General features: G+C 56.4%; 1 protein-coding gene across 3 annotated transcripts in view; it reads left to right on the plus strand.

The window, feature by feature from the left end:
• Positions 1-1676: 1676 nt before the first annotated feature.
• Positions 1677-25007, plus strand: part of CTTN (cortactin) — a 33135-nt gene continuing 9804 nt past the window's right edge. The window contains exons 1-12 of one of the 3 annotated variants that reach the window (XM_082845801.1): positions 1677-1767; positions 5542-5638; positions 7882-7968; positions 8105-8178; positions 10181-10310; positions 13915-14025; positions 15093-15147; positions 16304-16414; positions 18636-18746; positions 19289-19399; positions 20157-20267; positions 21515-21570. In XM_082845801.1, the coding sequence (XP_082701927.1) occupies positions 7882-7968; positions 8105-8178; positions 10181-10310; positions 13915-14025; positions 15093-15147; positions 16304-16414; positions 18636-18746; positions 19289-19399; positions 20157-20267; positions 21515-21570 (957 nt within the window). In that variant the 5' untranslated portion in view covers positions 1677-1767; positions 5542-5638. Of the gene's footprint in view, positions 1792-5541; positions 5639-7881; positions 7969-8104; positions 8179-10180; positions 10311-13914; positions 14026-15092; positions 15148-16303; positions 16415-18635; positions 18747-19288; positions 19400-20156; positions 20268-21514; positions 21571-25007 lie in introns of all 3 variants that reach the window. The other 2 variants (XM_082845799.1, XM_082845800.1) reach the window with 2 other exon arrangements.

The raw sequence follows: 25007 nt of genomic DNA on the forward strand, positions 1-25007 counted from the left end.
GATAAACATGATTCTACAGGATGTGTGCCTTTTTTATTTTTGCCTAGATTATTCCGTACTCTGTAGAGGTAGAAGTTAACTTGGAGAAAACAGACAGCAATGCAAATATTTTGCACCCACAGAAAGGCAAATTACCTGTGTCCAATGAAATACAGCTGACGTTGCCCTATGGATAGACCAGTTTTTGCAAATTCATTTCAGCATGCCTTTGACTTCTCTGAACAAGTTGTAACACATTTTTGCTTCATTTATTATTAAGTGAAATAAGATGTTTGACATGTGTTCATTTTACATGTGTATGAAAATCATGATTTTATCTTTAAAAAATTACCCTTTGACCCCTGACATCTCCTTCCCCACCCCATACCCCCAGTCCATCCTCAAACCTGACAATTTAACTTCCTAAATGTATCGTGTACCTACTCGCTTCTCTCCATCTTACTTGCTACCAACAGTCTGCCTGAACTGGTGGTAGCAAGTAGGATATTAGGATCCTACCTGGCCATCTTCCCATCCACTCTCCACCCAGCAGCCAGAGGGATTTCATTACAGTTCAAACTGTATGATGTCTCCCCTCTGCTTAATCTCCTCCAAGGACTTCCCGTTTCTTCTAGAATAAAGACTAAGGTCCTTGCTCTGCCCTCCCAATCTCTACATGACCTGGCCCCATCTTGCCCCACTACCCTGCTTCATCACCACACTTCTGCTGCACTGAACTTCCTTCAGTTCCCATGTGGCAAGACCTTTCCTGACTCAGGACCTTTGCACAGGCTCTTTCCTTACCTGGAAAATTTTTCCCTTCTTGTTTACTTCTGTTTGGCCTTCAGATCTTAGCACAAATGTTAATCGCTCACAGAAACCTCCAATCTCCTGGATGAGCTCGGGTCCCATCTTCTCCCCAATATAATGTCATGACCTTTGACTTCTTCTATAGCATATACCTTGTTTCCTAACTATATACTTATTCGATTAATGCCTGACCCCTCTTCTAGGCTGAAAGGTCCCTGAGGGCAAGGACCACGTTTATTCTGCTGACCTCTATTCCTGACACATATCTGGCCTTCTCTGGATGGACAGGTGGATGGATGGGTGGGTGGATGGACAGGTGGGTGAATGCATGATGGATGGACAATGGATGGAGAAGATGGATGGATGGATGATGTACGTATGGGTAATGGATGGTCAGACGGATGAGGAGGGCGCTATTCCTCCTAGGTGACTGGCCGTCACAGTTACCTCCTGTGTCCTCAGGGCTCAGCGCACTCGGCATTGTCCCCTTTCCAGGCTCATTTTCCCTTTGCTCCCTCGGGCTGTGCTATGAATTCAGTATGAGCTCCTTGGATTGTGTCCATCTGAGCACAGTCCGGCCCGCGCATGGTGGGCCTAAATATACTCTGTACAGTCATCTAACTTTTAAGCATGCTTTGCAGGCTGGCACCTGGGCGGAGCTCGGGCCTGCGCCAGCGGTGGGCGCTTCCGGCGCCACGTGGACGAGGGAGGCTGCAGGGACCGCGGGCCAGTCAGCCGGGGTTTGACCACGGTTCCCACCCCGCTGTCTCAGCAAGGCCGTAGGCCTCTGACCGGGCGGGGGCGGGGCGTGCCAGAGGGGGCGGGGCCTCGGGGACCCGGATGCGGCCCTGCCCCCGCACGCGGAACCGGAAGTGGAGAGGGGCGCCTAGGAGCGGCAGGGAAAGCGGGAGCGGCGGGAGGTGGCGGCGCGGCGGAGGCAGGGCGGAGCTGGGCTGGACCGGAGCGACCGCAGTGGTGGTGAGCGAGCGCGCCTTCCGCCAGGTGGGGAGGGCCGGTTCCTCAGTTGCGGTCCCGGGGCGCCGCCGGGTCCTGAAACGGGAAGGAAGCGGCGGCCGCGGCGGTCTCGCCGCATTTCCGCTCGCGGTTTCGGGCGCGGGGGGAGCGCGGGTGAGGCTTCCCGGGGCAGGGGGCTGTGGTCGGAGAGAAGGGGATGGGCTGGCTGGGGGCTGAGGGAGGGCCTGGGCCGGAGGGAGAGGCTGTGGTCAGAGGAAAGGGGGCGGGTTGGGGGAAGGGGAAGGGGTCGGGGCCTGAGGGGGGAAGGGCACGCGGTTCTGAGCGGTCGGGGGCGATGGAGGGGGAGGGGCCTGGGGCTGCGGGCAGGAAGGGGGAGGAGAGGGACCAGAGGCGGAGGGGTCCGGGGTATGAGGGGAGGGTGCCCGGGTCCCTAGGAGGAAGGGGCCAGAGGGCCGAGGGGGTCTAGGGGAGGGGAGGGGCCCTCCAGGAGGGGGCGCAGGACCCGCGAGGTCGGGGGAAGGGGCAGAGAGAGGGCTTAGGGGGAGAGGTCGGGCCCCGAGGATTTAGGGGAAGGGGGCGGAGGGCCGAGGGAAACTAGGAGGAGAGGGGGCCTATGGGGAGGGGATCCAGGACCTCCTGGAGGGTTAGGAGACGGGGGCAGAGAGCCGAGAGGGAGGGGCCGGGGCGGAGGGCTGAGAGGGGGACTAGGGTAGGAGAGGAGCCCTACAGGAAGGGGTCCGGGACCCGGGGGGGGTCAGGGGCGGAGGGGCTGGGGTCTCCGGGCGGCCGGGCGGGGCAGTTCCCGCCCCGCTCCCGGGCCCGCACCTAGCGGGAGGTGTTGCAATCAGGTCAGTGGAAATGCAGCGACCGGCGCAGCTGCAGAGTTGAGAGGCTGTGGGTTGGGAACAGCCCCTCCTCTGGGGGTGCTGGAAATGAGCTGGAAGGGGCTCTTGGGGAGTATTCCGACGCGAGCTGGATGGCCCTGCCGGAGGGTCTCGGGTGGAGGGGGACAGGGCTTCCTCCCCCTGGGATCTGGCCGCGTCGGGCTCCGGGGCGAGGAATCCTCTTCCCGCTGGACGCAGCTCCGGAGGCGTCCCTGGCGAGCGCTCCCCGCTGGGGCTCCGCGGTGACTTGGTCCCGCGGAGCTTGGTCGGGGCTTAAGCCGCCGGGGCCCGACCGCGTGATTCGGCCCGGCGGCCCCGCAGGCCGGCGCTGGGCCGGGCCTGACGGCGGGGTGAGTCACCACGCCGGTGCCGCAGGTGGGCCTGCTCCTCTCCTGGATGGAAGGTACTCCCGGAGCCCAAGGAGCAAGGAAGGGTCCTAAAGGCCCCTCCGGACACAAGAGTGAAGTGCTCTGCCCCTCCCCCCCCCAACTGGCAGTTTGCCCGCACTACCTGTGACTTTTAGTTGAAACATTTTGCGGGACGTATCTATAAAACACTTAAATTGTATGAACGGCATTGGTGATGCAGATCTTTGGTCCGTGGCACTCAGTAGGGGCTGGGGAGGCACATGGTTGAGGGAGAGAATGGTGGTGAGACCCGGGAACTGCCTTGTGTTGCAGTGGCCTATGTCCTGGGGTGGCGCGTTGTCCACCAGGTTTCTCCTCTTTCACTGGGCAGGCGGTGCTTTGAGTCACCTTGGAGGAGGCCAGGTGGGAGGGGAGTCCTCTGAGCAGTCGTGGTGCGGAGAGTGGGCCTTGCGATGTCTGTTGGCTGCTCAGATACCTTTCTGTTCCCTTTGGCTTCCTGCTGCCCTGGAGAGGGTGAGGTTAATGGAAAGCTAATTGTGCGCCGGTGGTTTCATCACCTCACAAAGAAACCCTGTCCCCGTCCCCCAGCCCCCCAGCACTAAGCGACCACCAATCTACTTTTGGTCTCTGTAGATTTGCCAGATCTGGCCATTCATATAAATGGGACTGTATAATATCTGGTCTTTTGTGTCTGGCCTCTTTCACTTAGCATGATGTTTTCAAGAGTAATGCATGTTGTAGCGTGTGTCAGTACTTCACTCTTTTTATTGCCAAATACTATTCCATTGTATGCATAGACTACCTGCTATGTATCTATTACATAACATGGACATTTAGGTTAGTTTCACTCTGGGGCTGTTAGGAGTAATGCTCTATGAACATTCCTTTACAAGTTTTCTGTGGAAGTTTTCATTTCTCTGGGTATATACCTAGGAGTGGAATTGCTGGGACATACGGTACCTCTGTGTTTAACCTTTTGAGGAACTGCCAGACTTTTTCATTTTACTTTCCCACCAGCAACATAAGAGGGTTCTGATTTCTCCACACCCTTAGCAAACTTATTATTGTTTGTTTTTTGGATAGTAGCCATTCTAGAATGTGTGGAGTGGTATCTCATTGGTTTTGATTTGCATATCCTTGATGGTTAATGATACTGTCTTTTCTTGAGCTTATCATCCATTTCTGTATCTTTGGAGAAATGTCTGTTCAGGTCCTTTGCCCATTTAAAAATACGGTTAATTGTCCTTTTTATTATTGAATTGTAAGAGTTCTTTATATATTCTCTATATGATTTGAAAATATATGTGTCTCTCTGTGAATTATTTTCACTTTCTTGGTAGGTGTCCTTTGAAGCACTAAGTTTAAAACTTTGTCCAATTTATTTTTTTCTCTTTTCACTTGTGCTTTTGGTGTCATATCTAAGCATTATTGCCAAATTCAAGCTTATAAAAATCTATGCTTATGTTTTTTTTTTTTTCCCTAAGAGTTTAATAGTTTTAGTTCAGACATTTAGGTCTTTGATCCATTTTTCAGTTAGTTTTTGTGTATGGTGTGAGGTAGGGGTCCAGAGGCATTACCTCTGGATCCAAAAAATCCCAGGCTTTTAATTTTTCAAAAACTTAAAGTGTTGCGAGGGTAATAAATTATTGTAGATTTGAGCCTATCACTAGCTGCCCTTGGGTAGACTTTTATAGATGCTGGCTGGTAACTGCGATACCCAGAATGTACTAAGCAACCTGCAGAAGTTAGGGTTTCCAAAGGGGAAATTGAGTGTGAGGAGGGCCAGCAGAGCATCACCCCTCTAGTTCCTAAAGCATGGCAAGCCGTGTGCCGATACAAATGGTGTTTGCCTGTGACTGGTTTGTTCCTGGAGAACAAGGGGATTGTATTCATCTGTAATGTCTGGCAGTGCAGTGTCCAATCAAGAGGTGCTGAGCTGGTGGCTTGGGGAATTGGAGTCTTGGTCCTGTGCAGTAACCATACCCGTTCATCAGAGATGCAGCCTGTTTCTCCTTTGCTCCCCGAGTCGCCCCTCTTCACATTCCAATAGCCGTCACCACGCTGGGTTTTATCCCAGCCACATCATGATCCCTTCCTTCAGGGAGTGCTTCTCTTATGTTATTTTTTCTTAAAAACCCAGGGTAATAGAATTTTATGATTTTTAGTAGAGTCATAAATTAGGATGGCCCAGAAATGGAAAGCAGTCAGGATTCTAGCGAACAGGAAATGTATGTTAGCAATTGAGGCAATAGTTTCTGGTTGCATTAAGAAGAAACTTCAAACAGTTATAAATCTTTTGGAACTTTTTTATTTTCTGTAGTTTCTCACTGTGGCTGAAACTCCGTTGAGTTTTTTGGTTAGTAAAATGTACTCTTCCCACCCTCCTTTCAGATTGCTCTGCAAAACCTCGTTATGTTTGGGAGGATTTCAGAGGTATTCTAAAAGGATCTCCACACGTGAAGATTTGCCCTGGGTGCCCGTCAGCACATAGCCTTCTGAGCTTTTTACTCTTAATCTTTTTACAGACAGAATAATTCACAAATGCCTGGAAATTCCTCGCTGGATTCCCGTGTTTTAAACAGAGTTTTGTGAGCACCTTTCATCTTTACTTGGAAAAGAAAGGTTTGTGCACTGTGAACGTTCTCCTGTGCTCTCCCGTGGGGGGGGCAAGGCAAAACCCCTTTGGCAGGGAGCGCGAGGGGCGCTCTTTCGCTGGGCGTGCAGAGGTTGGGGCGATGACTGTCTGGGAGGAAATGTCCTTGTTTGAAAAATAAAGTCCATTTCCAGTGTTGCCTGTGGTCTAGGAAGTGGAGGGGATTCTGCAGAACTCTGGAGTGCAGGACCTGGAGCATCTCTGTCCTGTCTGAGCAGCCACCTGGTGCCTTCTTCCTGTCCCATGGTGGGCGGGGGAGGCAGCGGGCACGATGTTAGGGAGAGCCTGGAAGTGCTCACCTGCGCATGAGTGAAGCCGGCTTCCAGAAAGATGGGTGAAGAGTGGGCTCTGCTAGCGTTAGCCCCATGAGTCTGGAAAGGTCTCAGGCTGGGACATCGGCTTTCACCTTTGCCTTCGGGGGGAAGTGAGCCTCGCTGGAGACCCCCGACTTTTGTGTGACCGTCTCCTCAATGGTTGGAACTCTAGGCAGCTAGAGTCCTACAGGTGGGCAGCCCCTTCTCCAGGACAGTGTGGTGTCACGGGGCACACTTGGCTTGGGGAGTCAGAGGCTGAGGGCAAACCGTTTAGCTTCAGGCAGCTGTTTCCCCATCTGTGAATGGGTGCATTGGTTGTGCTGAACCTAGTCCGTCGGCTCTCGAAAATTGTGTCAAAAGCAGTTCACGTCTGGGAAATTCTTTTTTTTTTTTTTTTTTTTTTTAAGAAACTATTTCTTGGTTAAGTTCTATGTTTTACTTTAATCTCAAAAGAAACTGGTCTTTTATTTACTTATTTATTTATTTTTTAATTTATCTTTGGCTGCGTTGGGTCTTTGTTCCTGCGTGCAGGCTTTCTGTAGTTGCAGCACGTGGGCTCAGTAGTTGTGCCTCGTGGGCTGTAGAGCGCAGGCTCAGTAGTTGCGGCACACAGGCTCAGTTGCTCCGTGGCATGTGGGATCTTCCTGGACCAGGGCTCGAACCCGTGTCCCCTGCGTTGGCAGGCGGATTCTTAACCACTGAGCCACCAGGGAAGTCCACGTCTGGGAAATTGTTGCCATGCTTTGCCGTACCTGGTCAGAGGGGAACAAGGTTTGAAGTGGCCATGAAGGGACATTGCTGGTCCTGTCCCACCTGGTGGCACATGATTCCCTGCCCAGGTGACATGGCGGGAGTTGCATCTGGAAATCTGAGAGCCCTGCACCCTGATTCGCCCCTGCCACCGCCTTGGACTTGTGACCCAGCGGAGCTGGCGGGGGTGGTGGACCTGCACAGGGGAGTCTCAGGCTTGTGAAGGGCTCTCGTCCAGTCTGGGTTCACACAGAAGCACGGTGACCCCACAGAGCGAGACTTGCTCGTCCTCACTTCAGACGCTGGGATGGGGCTTCTGGTTGATTAGATGAAAGTAAGCTTTCAGTTGCTTCCTGGCCTATGTGAAATTTTATAAGTACTTTTGGGGAGAATGAATCCATTCTTCTCATACATAGTTTTCTTTTGAAACCCTTAAAAGCTAGATTTTGCCTTTGCAGTTAAGAAAAGAACGATGTGGTTCAGTTGTGAAGCTGCATCATGGTTCTGTCCACTAGATAAAACGTACAGAATTTCAGGACTGCTGAGGAAGCAGGGTGGCCAGTCTTCAGAGCTGCCTAGTAGAGGACAGGTTGGCATTTATGTGCTATTTTCCCAAGTAGATGGCAAAGCAACGCTTGAAATATTTGACTTGTCAGAGTCCGAGTTAAGAAAATCATTATTAGGTTTCCAGTAATTTCCAGATTTTGCGCTTTGAAGTTAAGATGGGCGCTTTCCAAAACGTTGTGGTAAAATACGACAAAATTTGCCGTTGGTGCATTCGGTGCGCCCCCAGCGTTGGGCAGCATCGTTGCCGTGAGACCCAGTGGGAGAGGAAGACATTCCCAATGAGTGAGGTAAGTGCACACGTGACTTTTTTATTTTCCAGAAAATTTCCTCACTTGAGTTGAAGCCAGGAGCATTTCTTATTTGTTTCTGATGCCGGTTGACAGCAGTATTAGAGCTAAAAAATGTTGCGTTTCTTCTGTTCCTACGGGTGTCACTCAGGGATTATGAGTGACTATTTGAGCTTGTAGCCCCCCAGCCTGCCCTGTGCCCTCTAGGGTTTTGGGGTCCCAGGCAAAGGTGTCTGCGTCGGCCTCTGCGCAGGGTTCTCCCGGGCCTCTGTAACTGCGGGGCTGCTTTTCCAGATGTGGAAAGCCTCGGCCGGCCACACCGTGTCCATCACCCAGGACGACGCGGGAGCCGACGACTGGGAAACCGACCCTGATTTCGTGGTACAAGTCACCAGTCTGCCTGCCTTTCACGTCTCCCGGAGTGGATTTCCCCAGGGTTTGGGTTTGGGTGGGCGGGTGGGTGGTTGTCTTACAATCCAGGCTGTGGGGTGCACTCGTCATTTACTTTTCTTTTCAGAATGACGTAAGTGAAAAAGAGCAGCGATGGGGGGCCAAAACCGTCCAGGGGTCTGGGCACCAGGAGCACATCAAGTAAGAGACTCTCTCGGTATTTGTGTGACAGTGATGTTCTGAAAGATGACGATAAGGCCGGGGTGAGAGGCGAGGTCGTGGCTCCATATGGTGGGATTGCTTTTGCTTTGTGACTCGATTTTTTATTTTGTTTTGTTTTTATTTTTCGCAGCATTGTTCTTTGTATGTATGTATGTGTGTATGTTTTGGCTGCAGTGGGTCTTCGTCGCTGCATGCTGTGACTCGCTATTTATACCGTAGGTGAACGTAAGACCTGATGTGTACATCTGCGTGTTTGTGTACGTGTATGTATACGGACGTGCTCGGTAACTTAAAAATTCCCATCGCAAATGACTTCCGTGCTTCCAATTCTAGAGTCTGTTTCTCAATATTGTGGTTTTCATCGAGGAACACAGTTACCTAAGCTCTTCTCTCTGCTGATGGGAGGTTTCTAAAGTGTGGATGTCTTTGAATACCTTAGACCATAAACACCCTTCTTTAATTTTTTTGTTATACTTTTATTATTTTATCGTCATCAGTTGGATGCCACGAGCTGAATTCTCAGCATTGTGTTCTCTTAAAAGCCTCAAATAGGAGAGCTGCTTGAAGCGTGTCATTGTCTGCCTCGGCACTGTCGCAGCTGGCCACCTCTGGGGCAGCTTGTTTTCCTGTCGGGAGGTGTAGATAAAGGGACCTTTTAGAATGTGCTCAGTCTGTGCCAGCTTCAGAGTGTGCTCCCATGCCCTGGTTGTGAAGGTGTCCTCACGGACTGCTGACCCGCTTTGGTCGCTGGCAGAGAGCTGGTCTTGCGTGGCCCTGGGATCTTTGCAGTAAAATGAAGCTGTTCTTGGCTGAGAGAGACTCAGTAGATCGTCCCGAAAAGGAGGTGAAGTCTGCAGCTCAGGCGTTTAGACACCAGTGTTCCTCCCTCCCTGAGTCGCTGAGCCCACCCTCTCCCCACAAGCCCCTGAAGAAGGGCCTGGGACCGGCCGGAGGAGGTGGTGCCAGGGGCTGACTCGGGTCGCCCGCTGTGGGGTTAGGCTGCCTTCTGACTTGATGCCATCTGGGCCTCATCTCTTCTGTTCCCTGTGGCTTCAGAATATGTTGGGGAGGGCAGGTTGGAGGAGAAAGGAGCTCTCTCATCAGGCAGCCTCTGGGTGGGTAGAGCTCAGAGAGCACACAGGGACAGGACGGCTGTTGGTCCTTCCGTGTTCTTGGGAGGCTGGTCTTCCTCCTGTGCTCGTCAGGGGGTCGGGAGGTGGCCAGGCCTGGTTGGTTTTGTAGCCGAACTTCTGGGATTGTTGTCCAGATGTTGAGGTGTGGACATGTTGTCCCTTGGGCAGAGAGGAACCGGATCAGGTGGCCGTCGTGTTGCTGTGGGTCTCCCGACGGAGACAGCTGCAGACGCTTCCTGGCCTGCCCGGTTTTGGCCACATCTTGTGATCTGTCCCACTGTTCCCAGTGTTTAAAGTAAAAGTGGCGCTCACATTGTAAATTCTGCAAACCTCTCACTTCACCTTTGAATGAAAAGCTGGAGTGCTCCAAGGAAAGAGCAACCGTCTAAGTGTTTTGTGTCTCTGGGCTTCTGTCCTAGGGCTGCCTGGGGTGTGGGGCTGTTGACTCTGCTTTTCCCCTCTGCCTCTGGGGACGCTTACAGAACTAGCTCTCCCAAGTCAGGTGTCTGATAAACCCTGAGGAGCTTTTCCCCTTATGGGAGAAAGTCCACATTTCAGCACAGCTCTGTGTGTGTGTGTGGGGGGGGGGGGGTTTGAGATGACTCACTGTGTGAATTCAGATTAGTTTCTTTTTTCTGTTAACTTGCATCTGAGAACTGCCGAAGTTGGGGGACCAGCTGGTGGAACAGTAAAGCGAGCACAAGGGAGACAGGGACTGGGGAGCCACCAAGTAGTGGAACCTTGCAGATCTGCCGAGATGACACGTCCTGTCCTCGTCTGTCCCACTGGAAAACAAGGACGCACGTCTGTCTGACCGGTTTCTTCCTGTCTGTTCTCTTCCCCCCAAGCATACACAAGCTGAGGGAGAATGTGTTTCAAGAACACCAGACCCTCAAGGAGAAGGAGCTCGAAACGGGACCCAAAGCCTCGCACGGCTACGGAGGGAAGTTTGGTGTGGAGCAGGACAGAATGGACAGAGTAAGTGCCCGGCCACGTCGCGGTGGGTCCTGGCGTGCCTGACCTCACCATGGTCGGCAGCGTGGTCACTCAGGAGCCTCCCCCGTAGATGAAAAGTTGGGAGTCTACTTGTTGAGGACGGATTTGCCAGAAGTAATCCTCTCTCCATTGACCTTACCCGCGAAGGGCTCCCGTTTCTGGAAGGTCTTTTAAGATGCTGAGTTGCTGGGGAGTGGGTGGTGTGTCGGGAGCCCCGGAGCGGGAGATCAGGTTCTGCCAGAGGCCGCTCTGTGACCAGGATGGAGGCCTGGAAGCGGCCTGACCGCGGTTCAGCCTGCGGCCTGAATGCTACCCATCTGCAGACCGGAGCCGAGTCTGCGGGCCTTGGTTCACGTCAAGGGTGGAAATTCAGCCGCCAGGCGTGCTGTTGTCCTTCCCACATTTAGTGAACTTCAGAGAGGACCCTGGCCCCCGGCGTCATGCCACTGCCCACCAGGCTGGGGGCAGGCAAGTCCAAGTAGGTGGAGACTGAAGCTGTTAACAGTGCAGCAGCCTTTGCTGGCCCTAGAGAAGGGACTGGATCAGCTGGCGGGGCTGGTGTCCGCCTTGCAGAGAGGATGGTAGACCGTAGCGCGTTTGCAGTGAAGCAGGTCTGCAGTCTTTAGACGTCCCCAGAGAGGTAGGTTTTTCCCAGGCTGGTAATGCGAGATGTCTGCCTTTATTCTGTGCAGAGGTATCAACTGGGTTGGATTCTGGGCTGTAATTCCACCCCTGTCCCCCTTGTGCCTGGATCGGACTCGGCATCTGAGCTGGGCCTGGAATGACGCGGCTGTGTCACAGTATGCCATCTGGGCTGTGTCACCACGGAGTGGATACATGGGGACCTGTGGGCACCCCAGGCCAGGTCTGAAATGAGCCTGGAGGCGGAGTCTATGAAGGGCAGGCTGCAGGAGAGAGGCAGGGGCGCCCCCGGTGACCCCGTTGCCCCCAGAGACGTCTGGACGGCACACAGGGGCGTGGGGAGCAGAAACCATCTTTGGACCCTAGAAAGTGTGGTGGCGTTTAGGAACACAGACGGGCAAAATCCCCACGTTTCCGGCAACGAAAGCGTCGCGTAGGCAGAAGCCTTTCCCGCCTAGCGGAGTCCAGGCGCTCGGGCGCGGGGAGCGAGAGCAAAGAGACGCTCAGCACAATCTGGGTCCCCAGCTCTGGGTCGGAAGAACCTGCTGGGGAGAACGTTGCAGATGCACCAGGAAGCCCTGGCTGAGGACAGGGAGACGGTTGTTGGGGCTGCTGCCGGACTGCCCTGTGCGGGCTGAGCCGCATCCCCCCGGCACCCGCGGCCCAGGCCCCTCGGCTCCTGCCGGCCTCCTGCCGGCCCGCGGCTGCCCCTCCCCGTGCTTTGTGCCGCCCTCTGGCAGCGTCACTCCTGCGTTGTGCTGTCCTTCCCGTCGAGGCCTGGACAAGCTGTGCTCGCCTCATGCTGGGCCTGGCACCGTGAAGGCGCTCAGCGGACGGTGTGTGAGCGCCTGGAGCCACGTGTTGACGGCACCCGGGCGGCTCAGGGAACCGAGCTCTCACTCCAGCCGGCGGTTCCCCTCAGGTGGATCCAGCGGGGGGCGCCGCGGTCGGGGGGTGCTTCCTCCCCTGCAGCTCACGGGAGCGCCACTGGACCAACCTGTCATCAGAAATCACTAAGGTTCCAAACCGGAACAAGTGACCCTGAAGCTGTTGGTAACTTGTCCTTTCCAGACATTGAAAAGAGCCCTGAGATCTGCGTGTTGAGACTGTGTGATAGAGACTTCCAGAAAAAAACACATCTTGGGCAGGCACCTACTTGTGAGAGGATTGTGGCCTGGGAAGGTGCAGCAGCCATCGGGATCCCATGTGCGCTGTGGTCTGAGCATCTCCCATGCCTCTTTCGGGGCTCACGGGGGCCGTGGTCCATGATGCAGGTTTTGTTCCTCGCCAGGCACATGTCGGGACCAGTGTACATTCCTGCTTCTGGCAGCGCTCTGCCCGGTGCTGACTGTTCGATAATAAATACTGTCTTGTCAACGTAAGGTCACGGGCAATTTGAGGGATAAATCTCTTTTGATCAAAAAGTTGGAAAAATTAATAAGCTGTCACTGGCCATATTTTCAGAGCAGTGTCCTTAGAACTTCTTTGTGATGAAGAATCAAGTTGGGGAATCCTCTCTGCGTGCTGCTGCCTCCGTGTTACTCTGCTGACGTTCTCTGGGTGAGACCCAGAAGCTGCGGGTGGGTGGTCTCTGCCGCAGAGGTTTTCCGAGGCTGCGGTGCCGTGGATCTGCTGTTAGCTACAGGCGTCGGAACCAACCCGGAAAGGAGAGAAAGTAACAGCTCCAAACTTTAAAGTAGAACCTACTTGGCTCCCTGGGCTGTGGAAAGAATGCACACTCCGAGTGGCCTGCAGAGTTCTCAGTTGTGGCGGTGACTCCGCAGTGGTTGGATCCCAAACCCAGCTGCTGAAGTTGTAGATGAACAGGAAGGGGGTCCACAGTGCGCTAGCGGGTCCCTCACTGCAGGAGGGCCCGAGGCGGGGTGGCTCACTGGAGTCATCGTTAACCGGCGTTTGGGCGTGCCTTCTCGCCCCGCGCTGGGTCACGTGGCAGGCACGCGTCCTGTGTCCTCGATGTCCGCCAAGGGGTCCGTGACCACTGTCCATCCTGCTGAGGGAGCCTGGGACCCTGGTGCCGAGCACTGAGGGTCAGGGGCCTGGGAGGCTGGAGCAGGACGGGGGCCGCTCAGAATTTGGGGAGTGTTTTCAGCCTCGCGGCCGCCATGGGGTCTCAAGCAGCTCCCGAACTAGCTGCGTTGTCGAGACGCAGAGGCAGCCGTAGACGTTCTGTGAGTGCGTGGAGGTGGTGTGCTCCCAAAAGCTTTACTTACAAAAAGCCTCAGTGCCGGGCGTGGGCCCTGGGCCATGGTTTGCTGACCCCACCGTGGGAAACGCCGCGGGAACCCTGGGGTGGACTGCTTGTTCGGCACGTGACCTTGAGAGGATGTCACCAAACTCCCTTCCTGCCCGTCCGTGGGGCTGATGATGTGCTGACGGGCCCACTCCGCTCCCGGACAGGCTGGGCGCACAGTGGCTCTTGACTCTGAACGCGAGGCGTGACTCCAGCGCACCTGTCTGTGTCTGCATTTGTTAGCAAAATGCACGTTGTGTCCTGATTCCTGGGTCCTGTGGTGTGAAAATGTCCTGTTTGAGTAGGGTGATGGTTGCCAGCGGTCTTCCCGGAACTGGGTCTCAGGAGTCGTGTTGCAGGCTGCTGGCTCTGCGGTTTCCGGATGGGGCCTGGCCTCCTGGCTCTTCGTGCCCAGTCATGTGAGAAGCCCCCCCTTGTGGCCGGGCTTCTTGGGCAGTCTCCGGGGAGCCCGGTAACGGAGAGAGTTTGGGGAACACCTGACCGGTGGCCATGGCTTGCGATGCCCCCCGGGAGGCAGCTTCCCCCAGGCTAACTTCCACGTCGAGTGGTTTCAATTAGGGTCACCCACGCTGACCACAGGTGCGGGCTGCCCCCTTAGACCCCGCATGGGGGGTGGGCAATGTGGTGATACCGGTGGGCGTCTGACACTTTTATTTTTGCAACCTGCTCCAGTCAGCTGTCGGCCACGAGTATCAGTCGAAGCTTTCCAAGCACTGCTCGCAGGTCGACTCCGTCCGGGGGTTTGGAGGCAAGTTTGGCGTCCAGGTGGACAGAGTCGATCAGGTGAGTGAAGCATCCTGGGCAGCTGGCGCCCGGGGAGGGCGAGGAGCCAGTCCTCGTAGGTCAGAGCCCACCGCCAGGTGTGTGTGCTCCGGGCCTCCTGACTCCGTGGGACTGCAGGGTGGGTGTCCTGACCACAGGGCTCACAGGGCCCCCCTTTCCAGTTGCTTTGAGATGACTGGCCCTTTAAGAGGCGAGAACAGGGACTTCCCCGGGCGGTGCAGTGGTTAGGACTCCGTACTCTCACTGCCAGGGGCCCGGGTTCGATCCCTGGTCGGGGAACTAGGATCCCACAGGCCGTGTGGCCAAACAGACAAACAGAAGAACAGTCAAGTGTAAGGGTTTTTTTTACTGATCGCTGTAGAAACCCCCATGTTGGTATCTACTCATCGGATGACCCCGGGACAGCCTTAGATTCGTCCAAGGATGCCAGCGGGGACTGTTTACACCCACTGTCCCTGCCTGGATGTCACTGTGACAGGGCTCCCCCAAGGGTGTTCAGAGCGGACTGGCAGAGTGCCTCCCGCCTCCCGCCTCCCGCCTCCCGCGCTGTGCTGAGCGTCCGGATGCTGCCCCGCTGTTCTCGAGTCCCTGGCTCAGGGCCGTCAGCCCCTTTGTTTTATGTCGTAGCATTGCGAGCCTGGGCTTGGGGGTTAGGCCTGGCTGTGTGTGGCCACGGTCCCACGTTCGCCCTTGCCCCGGGCTGCGTGCGTGGTGCCCATCTCAGCGCCGGGCCTTGTCCCTGCTGTTCGTGTGGCTCTTGGGGAGCCCATCTGAGAAGCGGGCTGATGGGAGTCGGCCCAGGTCGGTGTCCTGTGGGGGGGTCGGCCACCGGGGGGAGGCAGGGAGGGACAGGCCGCTATGCTTGCAGCTTGGCCTGGGCAGCGCCCCCCGCCCCCGCTTCTGTGAGCATTTTATGGGTTACGAATTCAAAACAGCAGGGCTTTGGGTGTTAATGGCTTTGGGAAATCAAAGATCAAAAGATAACACGGTTCATGTTTTTTAAAGTGTCCTATGCATCGTGGATCCAGGCATTTAAAACTGCATTTCCCTTTTCTCTGTGACTGCAGTCTGCTGTGGGCTTTGAGTACCAGGGGAAAACTGAGAAACACGCCTCGCAGAAAGGTGAGATGTGAAAGACCCCGGTGATGGGAAGGCAGCCCCGCCTGCTTTTTAAGGGCAGGAGCACGTTGTCACTCGAGGCCTCTTCCTGGGGGCAGGGGTGTCGCCACGGGCAGTTCGCTGCTGTCGCCTTCAGGTGTCTGGTCTTCCGGGTGTGGTGTGACAGTGGGGTCCCTGCCACGCAGCCCACGAAGTGCTGGCATCTCGTGTCCCTGTGCCACCTCCCGTGTGGCAGCAGAAGCTGCTTCCCCTCATCCGTGCAGCGTTGCCCCCGAACAGTTCCCTCTCTAACTTGGTGGGCAAAACTAACTTTCCCCTGAGGATGGGAACGGAGCCGTTAAATTACTGACATTTTCAGCGTGTGCGTGCGTCTTTTGGCGCGGCGCAGGCTAATCTTTATGAGGTAGTGCTCCCTGGTAAAGCCTTTCTGTAAATGGAAGCCTATGGGATCATCGTTCCCTGCAGGGATCAAACCTGTGCCCCCTGCAGTGGACGCGTGGGGTCTTAAACACTGGACCGCCAGGGAAGTCCCTTGAGGTTGGTTTTTTTTTTTGCGGTACGCGGGCCTCTCACTGTTGCGACCTCTCCCGTTGCGGAGCACAGCCTCCGGACGCGCAGGCTCAGCGGCCGTGGCTCACGGGCCCAGCCGCTCCGCGGCACGTGGGATCTTCCTGGACCGTCCCCTGCATCGGCAGGCGGACTCTCAACCACTGTACCACCAGGGAAGCCCCCTTGAGGTGTTTTTTGCAAGCTTGTTTACTTCTGCCTCTTGTGGGTCATCCGATGACCCAGGGAAGTAGCTCGGCCTGGGAGTGCTCTAGGCCCCGCCGGTCCACCCAGCCCACCTGGCTCGATGTGTTGGAGCTGTCGGGTCTTTCCTAGAAAGACCCATGCAGCTGCCTAGCTGTCTTTATACACTGACCTTTATTTGAACGGTTACTTCCCAAAGTGGGCCTGCAGCTCACCTCTGCCCTTCAGTAGTCGAAGGGGACCAGACTGCAGAGGCGCATAGACGCGTCCAGCGTCACCCGTGTGTGGCAGCGGGTAGCTTGTTGTACATTTTAAGATGCGTGCTTGACCTCCTGGTGAGTCTTGCTTCATCTGACCAAGGTGGCACTTGGCCTGACACACTTTCCTGACTGCTGCCCTGTCTCCCCAGACTACTCGAGCGGTTTCGGTGGCAAGTACGGCGTGCAGTCTGACCGCGTGGACAAGAGCGCCGTGGGCTTCGACTATCAGAGCAAGACGGAGAAGCACGAGTCGCAGAGAGGTGGGCCGCAGCGGCGCCCTGCTGACCGTCAGGCACCCCGGGCCCCGTTGTTTTTCATGCATTCACCGACACACACCCAGGGGACTTCTCCCTGATGCAAATCGGTTTATGTTATATTTATATAATTTTTCTGACTTCAAGTGTTTGGATGTCCCTGTTACTTTCTGGACGGTGTAGGTGGTTTGTCTTATTTCTTTTCCTTTAAAGATTTATTTATTTATCCATTTTGTTTATTTTTGGCTGCGTCAGGTCTTAGTTGTGGCACGTGAGCTCTTCGTTGTGGTGCGTGGGCTTCTCTCCAGTTGTGGCGTTCGGGTTTTCTCTTCTCTAGACGTGGCGCGCAGGCTCCAGGGCACGTGGGCTCTGAAGTTTGCGGCACAAGGACTCTCTAGTTGAGGCACGTGAGCTTAGTTGACCCCCGGCATGTGGGATCTTAGCTCACTGACCAGGGATTGAACCCACGTCCCCTGTGTTGTGAGGCAGATTCTTTACCACTGGACCACCAAGGAAGTCGCGGTTTGTCGTAATTTTGATGACTGCTGAGTCCTCTGTTCCGTGGTCCAGTTAACTGTTCCTCTCTGGAATGTGGAATTTAGGTTATTTCCAAGTTTTGATGTTAAAAATTGCCTACAGGGACTTCCCTGGTGGAGTGGTTAAGAACCTGCCTGCCAGTGCAGGGGACACGGGTTCGAGCCCTGGTCCGGGAAGATCCCACATGCCACGGAGCAGCTAAACCTGCGCGCTACAGCTACTGAGCCTGCGCTCTAGAGCCCACGAGGCACAACTACTGAGCCCACACGCCTCGAGCCCGTGCTCTGCAACAAGAGAAGCCACTGCAAGGAGAAGCCCGCGCACCGCAACCAAGAGTAGCCCCCGCTCGCCGCAACTAGAGAAAGCCCACGCACAGCAACAAAGACCCAACCCGAAGTAAACCCCAAGACCCGAAAATAAAATAAGTAAATTCATTAAAAAAAAAAAAAAATTGCAGTGAATATTCTGTTATATACATAAGTGATTATTTAAAAGAATAAATTCCTAGCAATGGAGTTGCTGGGTCAAAAGACGTTGAATTTAAAATTTTGATAGAGCCTTCTAGATTGTCCTTAGATGCCATCCTGACTTTCCTTTCACTGTGATGTAAGTGACCAGTTACGGCCCTCTGCCCTCTGAGGTGTGTGTTTATGGAGCTTGACTTAAAGATTCAGCCCCCGCTGCAGAGCTCCTGATCTGTTGGTGGTTCTGCATCGTTTGTTTTGTTTGGCCTGCACGTTTAAATTATTTGAACATTGGCCAGCGTACAAACTGAGAGCTCACGTACTTTTTAAAACCCCAGATTTTTTTAAGAAACAAAAATGAAAGCCATCACCGGAAACCCCACTGGCTTGGCATTTCCCCAGGGGGATGGCCGTTGGGCCTGAGGGGCTCCTGTTTGCTGAGGGTGGTGCTTCCCTTACACCTGGCAGGGCCTGCCTGCCCTGAGGCTGCTGGGCCTGCTGCATGGGGTTCCTTTAAACTCTGCCTTCTCTCTCTGCTAGGCACACACCTGTACTCCTTTGCACTGTATGCCTGCTGCCAGTCAGCACCTGCTGTTGGATCCTGTTCATTTTTACCAGATTTTCTCCCCGAGATGCCCTTGAAGAAGAATAAATATGCCTTTGGGCAGTCGGGGAGCAGAGGCCGAAGTGCCGGGAGCAGCCCTAGGCGTCCTGGGCAGGGATTTGATCTCTGTGTGCGTTCTACCCCGTTAATGTGTCCGTGATGGAGTCATGCCTTAGTGTAAAGATAGCGATTTAGTGTAATAATAACTTAGCTTTGAGTTGAACTGACATTTCTGGAAGGTAGTCCGTGTTATCCTGTTCCTTTGGCGGTGTCCCCGGCACAGCTCTGCTGGCTTTGGTTAGGAGGTAGGGTGACCCTCCAAGAGCTTCCCCTGTGGCTCATCCTGAGTTCAGAAACTTTATGTCACCTGTTACCTCATGCTGTCTCTTGGGGTGAAGGAGAGGCGCTGCAGTTGTTCGTCTGCTCTACTTGCTGCACTTCATAGTTCCATCATTACATACAAACAATACTTTCAAATGTTTCCTACGTAAGTGATCTCGGAGACTTTAGGTTTGTTTTTTTAAATTGAGTGATCAGAATACTTCCTTAAAGACTGCTGAAATCCGCAGCGTGCTCGCTGATCTTGTGACTGGTTTACGAACAGTACTCTTCTTGTTTTCAGATTACTCCAAAGGTTTTGGTGGCAAGTATGGTGTCGACAAGGACAAGGTGGATAAGAGCGCGGTCGGCTTTGAGTACCAAGGCAAAACCGAGAAGCACGAGTCCCAGAAAGGTGGCTTCAGTTCTACCTTATTGTCCAGCTGGCGGCTGTTAACGTGATGGGCGATAACCAGAACAGAAGTGGGGAAACAGAGCGTAACCGGGAACACTTAGGGTGGACGTCTCTTTCTGTTAAACCTTGAACTGTAAAACAGAAAATCCAAAAACAGAGCCGTTAACTGAGAAATCCAGTCCTTAGACCTCTTTTAGCTTGAACGCTGCAGCGGCGTGGCTTGTAGCAGGGGCCACGTGTCGCACGTCTGTGTAAGTGGCGAGACCCAATGGCGCGTCAGCGCTGTGACACTGCATGCTTCGCGGGTTCCTGTAGGGGGTCCCGTCAGTGTTAACCCATGGTGCGGAGATGGTAGATGAGGTTATTTTCCTGACACAGTACGAGGCGGTCCTCTTAATGTCATCTGAAGTTTCACCAAAGGTCAGGAAGAGAAAGGATGGTTTAGTGAATTGTGTATGTTGAACTTCACGGAAAACCTGCTCTCTCCCTGTTACGCAGGCTGCCCATTAATACTCGATTATGGCCTTTTACTGTCTACGCAGACTACGTGAAAGGCTTTGGAGGGAAGTTCGGTGTGCAGACAGACAGACAGGACAAGTGTGCCCTTGGCTGGGATCACCAGGAGAAGCTGCATCTGCACGAATCCCAAAAAGGTACGTTCGTGCTGGCTGCTCGCCCGCGAGGCCCTTCGAGAAGTTCATTTCTGTTTACAGGTCCACGTGTGCCTGGCCTCACGGTACTTGTGTCGCGGTGCTGTCCTGTCTTCAGTGGGGGAGGCGTCCTCTGTCCCCATGGCTTTGGAAGGACCCCTCCGCCCGTAGTGATTCCCCCTTCCCCCTTGGGGGGGCTGCGGTTGGGCGGGGCAGGGCACCTGTGCTCGCCTGGGCCCTGAAGCCCCGGCCGCTGCGGCAGTGTTCCTGAGGGGCTGCTGCCTGCCACTCCGCGCGGCCACAGGGGCGGCACGGTGGTCCCAGCCTGAGAGGCGCCCCGTCCCTGGGAGCGTGGCCGCCGGGGCCCCGGGCTTGCAGCCAGCGTGGTGGGGAGCGGGGCTGCCGCGGGGCTGTGGGGTGGGCCGTGTGTGTAACGTGTCTCTTTCTTCAAGTGAGCAGAGACGCGTGCTCTTGTGTGCAGCGTGGGCGGGGCCCTGCAGAGAGTCCCGGAGCACGGAGCGGCCTTTCCGAATCGGCTCAAATACAGTTGCTAACCTGCTTTCGGGCCTGGGCCACGGGTTCAGACGTTGTCTGTCCTTTAACCTTTTGAGCCCTTTGTGACTATTGGTGAGACTGGGAGCTGGCTCTGTCGTCCCCGAGCTCGGCGCAGCCCTTGTTTCCTCCAGGCGACGTGTTTGAGTCTAACCAAACTTGTGTTTCCTCTCGGTTGTTTTCTCCACTGTCACCTGTGGATTTTCAGATTATAAGACTGGTTTCGGAGGCAGATTTGGTGTTCAGTCCGAGAGGCAGGACCCCTGTGCTGTGGGCTTTGATTACAAGGAGAGACTGGCCAAGCACGAGTCCCAGCAAGGCACAGTTGCTCCCCGGCTCCCCCCAGCCCCGCCCAGTGCCGCCACTTCTAGCACAGACTTCAGGGCTCAGCCTCCGAGTCACCCGCTGTCACCTGCAGGGGCCCCTGGGCACTTCCAGCCCAGTGCTGTGCCGGAGCGGAATTCACTCGCGCCCTTTCTTCCCTGTTGACTTTTTTCTCTCCCGTAACCGTTGGGGTGCGTGTCTGGTCAAAGGTGGCGCGAGGTGCAGGTCACTCTAACCCCGTGGCGCGCCTCGCTCCTGGGGTGGGCTGTCTCTGGTCTCCCGGCGGCCTTCCGCAGCAGTGCTTGCTGTTGCCGGGACTCCTGTGAGCGTCGCGTAGGCTGCCTCCCTGCTTCTGAGACCGGGAGAAACGTGTCTGGTTCAGCCCGATCACTGGCCTTGGGCCAGGGGCGCGGGGCAGGCGTGTCCACGTGGTTTCTGTGTCTCATTTGTGGTGGTGTTTGTTTGGTTTTTGCTAGTTTTTTTGATGACACCATCTCTGTGTGACTCCTTCACACAGAACCAGACAGTACGTACGCAAAGCTGGAACTCGACAGGAGGTTTCTGGGTGCATATATTGGGAGTCCAGATGGCAAACGTGCTTTTGCTCAGAGCAGCTATCTAATGTCTGTCAAAATTCAGGCTTGATCATTAGAACCGGGACACACAGTTGGCAAAGAGTCGTGTCCTCATTTTACGGGGCTGAGTTTAGGCGCTCAGCCCCAGCGTTCAGGGAGAGAATCACCTCGGGCTGACCCGGCAGACCGCGTGGACGTGGCGTTGATACTGCACGGCAGTGTGACTGTCACGTAGACCTGTGTTGCTGCAACATAAGTATTTGGCTGGTAGAAGTTCCGGGAAACTTTTTCTCTTTTAAAAAAGCAAGAGAAAAAAAATAAGTAAAACGAGAGAATCCCTGCACCTGAGCCTCTTTTTAGCACTCAGTAGAGCAGGAGCGCAGAGCAGAGACTGTGCTAGGAGGTGGCGCCCTGCCTGCCACCCGCACCCCTGTCCCCCGGGAGCACGCGGGGAGCATGCCACACCTCTTTCCTGCCTCTCACCTGCCTGCTACCGAGCACCACGGGTAGAAGCCCAACTCACAAGCAAAGGCTCATCGTTCCACGTTCTCGTTCTGTTGCTCTGGGTGCATTTTCTCGGGCTCTTTCTGGACCTGTTTGCATGCGCCTGCTGCCGGCAGCTGGCGGGCCTCAGCCCGAGACTAAATGCCGTGCTGTCACGTTGCAGACTACTCCAGAGGCTTCGGTGGGAAGTACGGGGTGCAGAAGGACCGGATGGATAAGGTGAGTGCTTCACGTCCAGGGCTCGGGGTTTTCTGCTGGGAGGATCGGCCGTCTGACGCTCTTGGCGGGCAGATGGCTGTTCCCTGGGTGGTCTCTGGTCTCTGGTGGGTGCCTGGCGCGTGTTTGCAGAAGCGCGAGCGTTTCAGGCAGGCGTGTGTCATCACCGTGGCGGTGCCATTAGCTGACACACGTGCCGGGTTTCGTCTCCTGTGTCACGGGTGTCCTCTCCTGGACCCCTCGAGGCCACGCTGTGAGGCAGTTGCTGTCCCTGTCACGTATTGGGGGGGGGGGCGGGGTCCCTGGCCAGGCAGGCGGCGCTGGGCCGCCGTCGCGAACGCCTCCCAGACACGTGGCTGTGACTGTACTTGGCAGTGAACCCATCTGGAAACCGAGCTCTTTGGTCACGCTGGCCGCGTCGTGGGGCCTGCCGTCTTGGGGAAGGCGGATCCGGAAGGTGCACGTCGCCGCAGGGGGTCCCCAGAGGCAGGGTGACACGGCCGCGCGGCTCCACGCTCTGCTCCCCCTGTGGTGCCCTAGTCCAGCTGGTCCCTCCTGCTTGGTTTCAGAGTCTCAGTGCGTCAGGTGGTTGGGTTTCTGGTCTAAATTCCAACCGCGTCAGAGGAGCAGACCCACGAGCTGCGTGGAGCCGCGTGGAGCGGTCCTCACTGGGGACTGGGCGTGGTCTGTCTCGCGTCGGTTCAGCTGGACCGAGGTTGAGGCTGCCCTGCCCGGTCGGTAGTCTGGGCGCCAGGGCCGATCCCTGTGGAGTTCCCCTTCCATCAGGCTCCCAACTGACCCCTCGGGGGACCCCATCACGTGACTGCGTGTGGGCCCTGGGAGCGAGCGGCAGGGCACAGGGCTCTGGCCGCGGGGCCGGGAGTGTCCTGAGGGGGTGCGAGTCTGAGCTCGGCTTTGCGGGTGGTGGGAGCTCGCCAGGGAGGACGAGGCCAGTGTGTGTGTGGGCGTGGGGACGGGGACACCGAGGACCTGGCGGGCCTGCGGTCGGTGTTGTGGCAGATACAGGAGGTCTGAGAGAAGCCAGACGGGGCCCGCTGCAGGGGGGCAGGTGGTGAGTGGCTGGTCACGACCCACTTCAGGGAGCCCTGCGGACCCCCGGTGAGGTTTTGTGTTTCGTCAGATGGGTTCTGAGCGGCCCTGCAAGGGTTTGACAGGCAAATGACGTGAACAGGACGTGCACCAAGCAGCCTCCCTGCCCCGGGGTGGAGAGTGGATCGCGGGGGAAGCCGCAAGGCTGTGGCCCCGGTTAGGAGGCGGCTTCAGCGCCTTGATCGGGGTGCTTCTGGCTTGGCCTGGGGATGGCGGCGGAGGGAGAGAGATGCTTCCTTGAGGCAGCGTGGGTGCTGAAGCCCCTGCGCTTAAGGGGTGAGGGGGAGGGCCTCCCGGGTGGATGGTGGGGCTGTCTGCTGAGCTCAGGAACTTGGGGGAGGGGCAGGGCTGGGTGGGATGAGTTCCCCGTGGGCACGTCTGGTTGGGCTGCCAGGCGGCGCAGGTGGTTCGGATGGAGGGGGTGGGGGGGGTGCCTGCAGACGGAGGTGGGGTTGGGGAGCCTGCAGAGCGGCGAGGGGGCCATGGGCCACGCCTGTGGGATGGCAGTGGCAGGCTGGTCTGAGGAGACTGGGCAGGGCACCTGGTGAGGTGCGGGGAGCCCACAGGGTCCACTGGTGCTGGTCTGAGGGTGGAGAGTTGGTGGGGGGAGGGGCCGTCTCTGCCCCGAGGCACTGCTGGGGACATCCTGTCTGGGCGAGCCAGGTGGTGGCACTTGGCGTCTGGCAGGGGTCTGGGCTGTGGGAGGGAGGGAGCCGTGCCAACCACGTTTGGGCCATGATCGGGGAGAACTGGGCACTGGTCAGCCGAGGGGATGGTTCTGTTTTAAGGTGGGAGGAGCCCAGGCCATAGACAGGGAGGTGCAGGGAGACCCCGGGGCGTGGCGGGGGTGCGCGGGGTGCCCCTGTGGCCAGCTAGTGGTCTGTGCTGTGCGCTTGGGAAGCCCGGGGCTTAGAAGGGTGAGGCACCTGCCCAGGTCTCAGCCTTGGCGGCAGCATGAGACCATCCCTGGGGATAGGCGGCGCAGGGACTCAGGTCTGACGTAGTCCCCGTGGGTGGTGGAAGCAGGTGTGAGGTTTCCAGCAGGTGAGCCCCAGGAGAGGCCGAGGCCTTGAGTTGGTCAGGCTGGACGGTGGGGAGCGGGGAGCTGGGTCTAGGTGGAGGAGGGTGGCCAGCAGGAGAGGGGAAGGCTGTAGTCGGTGGGCGGGTCTTGGTGATGGGGGTGCAGTGTGGTGGGGACCCCGCAGCTGGAAACTAGAGGCTTGGGGTCGTGGTGTTTGCCAGAAGCCTGTGGGCGAAGGCAGAGAGGTGGCTCTGAGCATCGTGCTGGAGAGTTGGTCGGACGGGACGGGCAGCGGGTGTGCCGGAGCCACGGCCCGGAAGCTGGGGGGGCGCTGACCCCTTCCCCGCCGAGGCCGCAGGGCAGGCAGGAGCCTTGTGGGAGAGCCGGTGGGGGCGGGGCCTTAGAGGTTGTTCTGGAAAGAGATGGGGAGGTTTGGGGAGCAGAGGAGGGGTGTGGTCTGGGCAGCCGAGCAGCTACCTCGGAGTTGGAGGAGGCAGGAGAAGGGGGCTTTGGCGGGAGGGTCGGGGCTGGCCCCCAGGCGTGCCGACCAGAGCCCCTGGACCACTGCCGCCCTCGTGGAGCTGCCTGCACCTGAACTTGGTGCGGGCCGTGCGCACTTCCCAAAGCTGCTGCTCGCGGCCGGCCTCAGGGTCAGCCGGTCACAGGCTTCCTTCCGCGCATCCTTTCTCACGGTTCCTGTGTCAAGAAAGCAGTGACCGTCCTGAGCCCCTGGCGTGATTCCCTGGGAAGGGTTTGTGCCCAGTGGCCAGTGCTGCCCTGAGCTGTCAGTCCGCGCCCGTGTCAGCCTTTACGTGGACGGTTGTCGCTGTCCTTTTAGTCTCACAGAGTTGGGTCCCTACAGAACCAAACTGGAGTCGCGCTTACTGGGAGAGGTGGACGATCGGGGGGCCTTTGTACGTCCCAGGGTCCTCTCCTAGCGCAGCAGAGGCTTCCGGGCTCGCCTGCAAATTCTGTCCGTGGCGAGAGCTTGGGAGGAACACGTGCTTGGTTTATGGTTGTGAAGTGGAGGCATGTGGTAGGGTTTTTGGTTTTTCTGCTTTTTTGAGCAATTTGCTCGAATTTGAGAGGAAGGTGCAGAGATTTCCCGTATACTCCCTACCTCCCCTCCCCCACCCAGTGGTCCATTTGTTAGGATCTGTGCACCTGCATTGAGCCTACGTCGTAGGCACCCAGCGCTGAGGTCGGCTTTAGGGTTCTCTCCTGGGATGGTCCATTCTGCCGGTTTGCACAGGCGTGTAGTGACTCGCATCTACCACTGTCGATTCCTACACAGTAGTTTCACTGCCCT

This window comes from Leucopleurus acutus (genome assembly GCF_964270905.1).
Source record: "Leucopleurus acutus genome assembly, chromosome: 8".
NCBI classification, from domain to species: Eukaryota; Metazoa; Chordata; class Mammalia; order Artiodactyla; family Delphinidae; genus Leucopleurus; species Leucopleurus acutus.